The sequence below is a fragment of the Pelecanus crispus genome, chromosome 12, assembly GCF_030463565.1.
Source record: "Pelecanus crispus isolate bPelCri1 chromosome 12, bPelCri1.pri, whole genome shotgun sequence".
NCBI classification, from domain to species: domain Eukaryota; kingdom Metazoa; phylum Chordata; class Aves; order Pelecaniformes; family Pelecanidae; genus Pelecanus; species Pelecanus crispus.
In genome coordinates, this window is record NC_134654.1 from 27,645,650 (window position 1) to 27,653,104 (window position 7,455).

The 7,455-nt window shown below is 60.1% G+C and overlaps 1 protein-coding gene across 1 annotated transcript; it reads left to right on the plus strand.

The window, feature by feature from the left end:
• Positions 1–2,119: 2,119 nt before the first annotated feature.
• Positions 2,120–6,196, plus strand: SOX9 (SRY-box transcription factor 9). The gene is made up of 3 exons (XM_075719881.1): positions 2,120–2,550; positions 3,891–4,144; positions 5,415–6,196. Exons 1-3 carry the CDS (start codon positions 2,120–2,122, stop codon positions 6,194–6,196), a joined length of 1,467 nt encoding a protein of 488 aa, XP_075575996.1.
• The last annotated feature ends 1,259 nt before the right edge of the window (positions 6,197–7,455 follow it).

The window sequence follows — 7,455 nt, forward strand, 5'->3', positions numbered from 1 at the left end:
GAGATTGCTTGCAAACGCATTTATTCAGAGCTCCTTCCCCCGCTGCCTTTTTCTTTTTCTTTTTTTTTTTTTTTGACTTTTTTTTCATGTGCCATTTCCAATACCTTTAAAACGCACTTATTAACGTAACGGTGACAATGACGATGAGGGATCCACGCCAGCGTACGGCTACCGAGCCCCGAGGATTGTCCAACAGGACAAAGGCTGCGAATGAAAGCAGCAAATTAACGCCGCTTCCATAGAGCACCAACTTTTAACGCTCGAGTTGAAATGAAAAATTATGTACTGCGGATTTTGCAGAGGGAGAAGCGGTAGAAGGTCTCTTCCCCCCCCCCCCTCCCCAAAACACGCTCGTGCAGGGGAGGGACGCGGGGGAAGGAGTTTGCCTCGCACGCCGGAGCTGCCTTCGCACGCATCTGCGCCGCGATTCAGCGCTCACCGAATATACCCCCTTCGACTGCTGAACCCCAAAGGGTGGGCTCCCCTCTATGCCCCCTCGAGAGCAGGCGCTCTCTCCCGCCAGCATCGCTCTCGCACGCGCGGGGCAGCAGGTCGCTCCGAAAAACGCGCTCAGCGCGCGCTTCCCCGCGAAGAGGAGCATTTGCCTTTCTCGAGAGATAACCCTGGAAAGCTCCCAGTGCTTATTTGCTGGCTTTTTCTTGTTTTGTTTCGATGACAAGAGTTGGTCAACTCGGTAAAACTTTTTTTTTTTTTTTTTGGGGGGGGGGGGGGGAGGCAAACCTCCTTTCCCCTCGCAGAGCTGCAGCAGAGCCCGTTCCGTGCCCCCGCAGCGGGGCAGCGCGCCCGAGCGCAGCCCAGGCCGCCGGGGAAGGAAAATAAGGTTATAAAGAGAAAAAATTAAGCGGGGTGCGGGGGGGTGCGGGGGGGTCGGTACAGCGCAATGCGATGGGCCGGAGCGCACCCCCCCCCCCAAAAAAAATGGGGAAAAAAGCGGCTTTGGGGTATTTTAGGTTTTAGGCAGACCCCTCCCCGTGTGTGCCCCCACGCGCTGCCGAAGCGGGGGGGTGCGGGGGGTGCGGGAGGGCGCGGACCCCCCCCCCGCGCGCGACGCCGCGCCGTTCCTGGGCCTTTGGCGCCCCCTCTGGACGGCGCCGCGCACCGCCCGCAGCTCCGCCCGCGCCGCGCTCCGCGCTCCGCCGCCCCCGCTCCGCGCCCGCCGAGGGGGGCCCGCCCCCCCCCCCCCCGCGGCAACACCGCCCCCCCCTCCCCTCCCCGCGCGTGTGTGCGCGCCCCCCCCCCGCCGCGCAGCGCTCATTCCGCAGCTCCCGGCAAGGCGGAAGACGCCGCGGCGGCGTGGAGCGGCGCCAAGAAGCGCTGGAGCGGGGAGGCGGGGGGGGGGGGGGGGGGCTCCGCCGCCGCTCCGCACCCGCGCAAGGGGCTCCCCGCGCCCCGCCCGGAGCCGCCCCCCACCCCCCCCCCGCGCGGCGCGGAGCGGCGCTGCGCGCCCGCCGGCCCCGCCCCGCGGCGGCGGCTCAGCCAATGGCGTGCGCGCCAGCCCCCGGGGGCCGGCCGCCCATTGGCCGAGCGCTGCCGAGCCGAAATCGCCGCGCAGAGTATTTATTCCCGCGCCGCGGCGCGGGCCGCAGAGCCGCGCTGGAGACCGGCGGGGCGCGCCCGGCCCCCGCTGCCCCCCACGGCCCCGGCTGCCCACCCACGGCCACCCCGGCCACGGCTGCCCACCCACCCACGGCCACCCCGGCCCCGCGCTGCCCAGCCGGGCCCCGGCCTCCCGCACCGCCGCTCCGGGCTGTTTTGGGGGGTTTTTTTGTTGGTTTTGGTTTTTTTTTTTTTTCCTTCCCCTTCCTCCCGTCTTTTCTCTCCTGCAACTTGCAAAAGTTTCTTCCCCCCCACCCGCATTTCTTTTTTTTTTTTTTTTTTTGACTTAAACGGGTAGGGGGAAAAAAAAAAACCAACCCAATAAACTTTTGCAAACTTTTTTCCAGCTTTCTCCCTCCTCTCCCCAGCCGGACTTCACGCTGGTAGAGACTCCGTCTCTCCTACTTTCACATTTTTAACCCTTCCCTGCCCCTCCACCTGATTTTTTTTTTTTTTTTAATTTTTTCATCCCCTGTCCCCCACCCCCCCGCCACTTTCTCGCATGAATCTCCTAGACCCCTTCATGAAAATGACAGAAGAACAGGACAAATGTATCTCCGACGCCCCCAGCCCCACCATGTCGGATGACTCTGCCGGCTCCCCCTGCCCCTCTGGATCCGGCTCGGACACGGAGAACACCAGACCCCAAGAAAACACCTTCCCCAAGGGTGACCCGGACCTGAAGAAGGAGAGCGACGAGGACAAATTCCCGGTGTGCATCCGAGAGGCGGTGAGCCAAGTGCTCAAGGGCTACGACTGGACCCTGGTGCCCATGCCGGTCCGGGTGAACGGATCCAGCAAAAACAAGCCCCACGTCAAGAGACCCATGAACGCCTTCATGGTGTGGGCGCAGGCGGCCCGGAGGAAGCTGGCTGACCAGTACCCGCATCTGCACAACGCCGAGCTCAGCAAAACCCTGGGCAAGCTCTGGAGGTGGGTGCGGAGGCCGGGCCGGCGGGGGACACGGGGGGATGCTGGGGGGGAGGCTGCAGCCTGAAAAGTTGGCTGCAAAGTCGGCTGCAAAGTCGGCTGCAGCCTGCAAAGGCCGGGGCGGGGGGGGACACGGGGGGATGCTGGGGGGGGAGGCTGCAGCCTAAAAAGTTGGCTGCAAAGTCGGCTGCAGCCTGCAAAGGCCGGGGCACGGGGGGGGACACGGGGGGATGCTGGTGGGGGGAGGCTGCAGCCTGCAAAGTCGGCTGCAAAGTCGGCTGCAGCCTGCAAAGCCCAGGCCGGGTTGGGGGGAGACACGGGGGGATGCCTGGGGGGTTGGGGGGGAGGCTGCAGCCTGCAAACCCCCCTGCAAAATCGGCTGCAGCCCCCGCTGCAGCCTGCCCCAGCGGTCAGAGGAGGTGGGAGAGGAGGGAGAGGATGGTTTCAAGGCTGGAAAACTCGCTGAAAACTTTTGCATGTGCTGGCAAACTTGGCTGGCGTTCGGAGGAGCCAGAAGAGTAGGGCGGCGGGGGGGGGGTTGGGGGGGATAGGGAAAGCAGTTCCCTGCGGCCGCCTCCCGGTTTTGCAAGTGGTTTTTGCAATGCCCCGGGTGGAGGGTGGCCCCGGGGGGGCTGGCGGAGCCCCCAGCCAGCGGGCGGGCGGTTTGTGCCCTTGTCCGGGGGAGAGGATGGGTTTCTGGATTGCATCAGCTTGGCCCGGGAGGAGAAGCGATGCGGGGCGAGGGGAGGGGGGCGGCAGAAGCCGGGCGCAGGGCGAGCGCCCGCCGTGCTGTGCCAAGCCCCGGGTGGGTGGGTGGGTGGGTGCGATGAGTGGTGCATGGCTGGGTGCCCTCCGACTTCCAAAATAAGGCAGGGAGGGGAGAAAAACAGAAGGAAAGTGAGTCACCTGGCCGCCTCTTACCCTGTGACTGCAGAGGGCGGGGGGGGGAATCCTAAATTTGTGGCTGTTGAGGCAGGAGGAGAAAGCAGTGAGCAAACCTGGCCCTGGTGACGGGGCCGTCACCTAAAGCGCCCCGGGGACGGGACGTGCACCCTTGCAGGGACGCGTGGGGTGGGGGGACAGGCTGGGGAGGGCGAGGGCCGGACCCCGCCGCGACTCTCGCACCTCTTGTGCGGCCACCGAAGCAATCTGGGGGGGGGCAAGAGCGGGGTGACAACCAGTGCGTGCCTCAGACACGGGGTTCAGCACTGGGGGGGCTTTGCATTGCCACTCGAGGCGATCCGGGGGAGAGGCTTGGGCTGGCGTTCACGCCACAGCGAGGGGCAGCCGCTAATGCCCCCCACGAGCTGCAGTCCCTCACCCCCCATGTCGTCCCCACCCAGGCTGCTGAACGAGAGCGAGAAGCGTCCCTTCGTGGAGGAGGCCGAGCGGCTGCGGGTGCAGCACAAGAAGGACCATCCCGACTACAAGTACCAGCCGCGGCGGAGGAAGTCGGTGAAGAACGGGCAGTCGGAGCAGGAGGAGGGCTCCGAGCAAACCCACATCTCCCCCAACGCCATCTTCAAGGCGCTGCAGGCGGACTCCCCGCAGTCGTCGTCTAGCATCAGCGAGGTGCACTCCCCCGGGGAGCACTCGGGTAGGTCCTCGCGGCCCCGCGAGCTGTTAACGGCGAGGGGGTTAAGTCACGGCTACCTAAGAAAAGTTGCATCCTGAACCAGGCTGGAACTGGGATTAGGTCAGGGAGAGAGCGCCAGAAAGGCAGCGAGAAGGGGATGGCTGCGCCGGGAGAGGGGCAGAGCTGCCCACGAGCCTTGCTCGTGGCGTGGGCACGCAGAGGCATGCTCGTGGCATGGGCACGCAGACGCTCGTGGCACGGGCACAGAGATGCTCATAGCATGGGCAGACAAATGCTCGTGGCACGGGCAGGCACACAAATGCTCGTGGCACGGGCACACAAGCACTCATAGCATGGGCAGACAAATGTTCGTGGCACAGGCGGGCAGACAAATGCTCGTGGCACGGGCACACAAGCACTCATAGCATGGGCAGACAAATGTTCGTGGCACAGGCGGGCAGACAAATGCTCGTGGCACGGGCGCACAAGCACTCATAGCACAGGCACGCAGACACTCGTGGCACAGACATGCAGATGCTCATAGCACGGGCACACGAACACTCATAGCACGGGCACACGAACACTCATAGCACGGGCACACGAATGCTCGTGGCACGGGCACACGAATGCTCGTGGCACGGGCACAGAGATGCTCATAGCACGGGCACACAAATGCTCGTGGCACGGGCACAGAGATGCTCATAGCACGGGCAGACAAATGCTCGTGGCACGGGCACAGAGATGCTCATAGCACGGGCAGACAAATGCTCGTGGCACGGGCACAGAGATGCTCATAGCACGGGCAGACAAATGCTCGTGGCACGGGCACAGCTCATAGTACGGGCAGACAAATGCTCATGGCACGGGCACACAAACACTTTAGCACATGGGCAGACAAATGCTCGCCCACGTTTGCCAGCCCCTGCGGCTGCTTCCACCCCCTCCGCCCGTGAGAAACGTGAATCCATACTTTTCAAAAAAAAAAACCCCCAAAAAAACCCCCACAAAACCACCAGGGAAAGATGGCCCCACTCTTGCAGCTCACGTCTGAAGGCTCGGTCGTTTTACCCGGCGCGATAAATGGGCGCTGATAGGGCTCGCGTCCCTGCTCCTCGCACCTGGGGGTGTTCGTGTCACCCTGCGCAACTGCTTTCAGAAGCCGGGCGCTGTTAACCCGGACGGCGGGTTAACCATTAACGGCGTTATCGCCGCCCGCCTCGGGAAGCCGCGGGGGCGGCCGTCGCGGGAGCGACACCCCCTTCACGCCCGCGCCCTTTCCTTCCTTCCGCAGGGCAATCGCAGGGCCCCCCCACGCCCCCCACCACCCCCAAGACGGACGCGCAGCCGGGCAAGCAGGACCTGAAGCGGGAGGGCCGCCCTCTGCAAGAAGGCGGCCGGCAGCCGCCCCACATCGACTTCCGAGACGTAGACATCGGCGAGCTCAGCAGCGACGTCATCTCCAACATCGAGACCTTCGACGTCAACGAGTTCGATCAGTACCTCCCCCCCAACGGCCACCCGGGGGTCCCGGCCACCCACGGCCAGCCCGGCCAGGTCACCTACAGCGGCAGCTACGGCATCAGCAGCACGGCGGGCTCGCAAGCCGGGGCCGGCCACGTCTGGATGGCCAAGCAGCCGCCGCAGGCGCCGCCGGCGCAGCCGCAGGCGCAGCCGCCGCACGGGCTGCCGGCGCTGAGCGGCGAGCAGGGCCAGGCGCAGCAGAGGACGCACATCAAGACGGAGCAGCTGAGCCCCAGCCACTACAGCGAGCAGCAGCAGCACTCCCCGCAGCAGATCAGCTACGGCTCCTTCAACCTCCAGCACTACAGCTCCTCCTACCCCACCATCACCCGCTCCCAGTACGACTACACCGACCACCAGAACTCCAGCTCCTACTACAGCCACGCCGCCGGCCAGAGCAGCAGCCTCTACTCCACCTTCACCTACATGAACCCCACGCAGCGCCCCATGTACACCCCCATTGCAGACACTTCTGGGGTCCCCTCCATCCCCCAGACCCACAGCCCGCAGCACTGGGAACAGCCCGTCTACACGCAGCTCACCAGACCCTAAAGCCATTTAGTAAAATAGGAAAAAAAAATTTTAAAAAAAAAAAAAAAAAAAGAGAGAGAGGAAAAAAAAAAGAAATTTAAAAAAAAAAATCAAAAAAGCACGAAAGAAGCAAGAAGAAAAACGTAGCGCTTCCTCAGACTTTTCCCTTCTTTGAAATTAATAATTAAAAAAAAAAAAAAAAGACGCTAAACTTCAAGCTGGCGGGGAGGAGAGAGCGCCTGAGCCTTCTGCACTACAGCATCCTCCAGGAAGTGGCCAGGCCGCTCCGAGAACCGGCAAAACTCGGTACAGACTTTCCAAGGACTGGACTTTAACTCTGCTTCCAGGGCGCGGCGATGAGATTTCTAACCAACCAGCTCAGCTGTCTGTTCTCTGGACTTTTGTAATGATTTTTTTTTTTTTTAGGAGTAATGAAAAAAAAAAAAAAGAAAAAAAATAGGGGGGGAAAAAAAGAGAAAACTCAAAGTCCTCTGTGAGGAATATTCTCTATTTTAAATATTTTTTAGTATGTACTGTGTATGATTCGTTACCAATTTGAGGGGATTTATACATATTTTTTAGAGATTTTTTTTTTAAAATGCTCTTATTTTTCCAACAGCTAAAAAAAAAAAAAAATGACACTTAGTGGAGCAGTCCTAGGTTTTCTTGCAGTCAGAGGTATTTTTGTATAGATAAGTGTCTTTTTCTCTAAAAAATAAAAATAAGAAAGCAAACCAGCGTGCTTTTAACTCGGAACAAAGCTCTGTTAAGTGGCCAGCGTCAGGCTCAGCGATGGTCAGCTCTGCAGCGCGGGAGACGCGAGCTGAGATTGTGCGGGGACGAGCACGGGAGAGGCTTTATTTTTCTAACTAATCGCAAAACCAGCCAGGAGGAGATTTTTAACTTTATTTTTTAATAATCTTGAGCCTTAAGAAAGAAAAAAGATTTTTTTTTTAAAAAAAAAATAAAATAAAGCAGCAAAAAGTGCTGTTGCGAAGCCTTAAAAGCAGCCCTGTGATAATCACTTGTCCCAGCTCTGCCTGTCCCTGGGGGGGCTCGACCCCCTCCAGCCACCCCCCATCAACCCCGGGCCTGATGCAAAACCCACCCAGGGGCTCCCCTCTGCTTGCGGGACATCACAGATACTTTAAATTATTTATTTTGTGAGAAGAGCAGTTTTTAATCACAAATTTTTTTTTTTTTTTTTTTTTTAAATCTCCCTTCTATTTTAAGTCCTTTCAAAAGCAATTGCATTTGTCGGAACGTTATTTGGAAGGTAA

What these genes read in the sequence shown, in the direction of transcription:
- SOX9 (XM_075719881.1), top strand. Translation starts at nt 2,120, where the DNA reads ATGAATCTCCTAGACCCCTTCATGAAAATGACAGAAGAACAGGACAAA. An exon ending in ACCCTGGGCAAGCTCTGGAG is followed by an intron (nt 2,551 to 3,890) that starts GTGGGTGCGGAG and finishes GTCCCCACCCAG; the next exon opens with GCTGCTGAACGAGAGCGAGA. An exon ending in CTCCCCCGGGGAGCACTCGG is followed by an intron (nt 4,145 to 5,414) that starts GTAGGTCCTCGC and finishes TTCCTTCCGCAG; the next exon opens with GGCAATCGCAGGGCCCCCCC.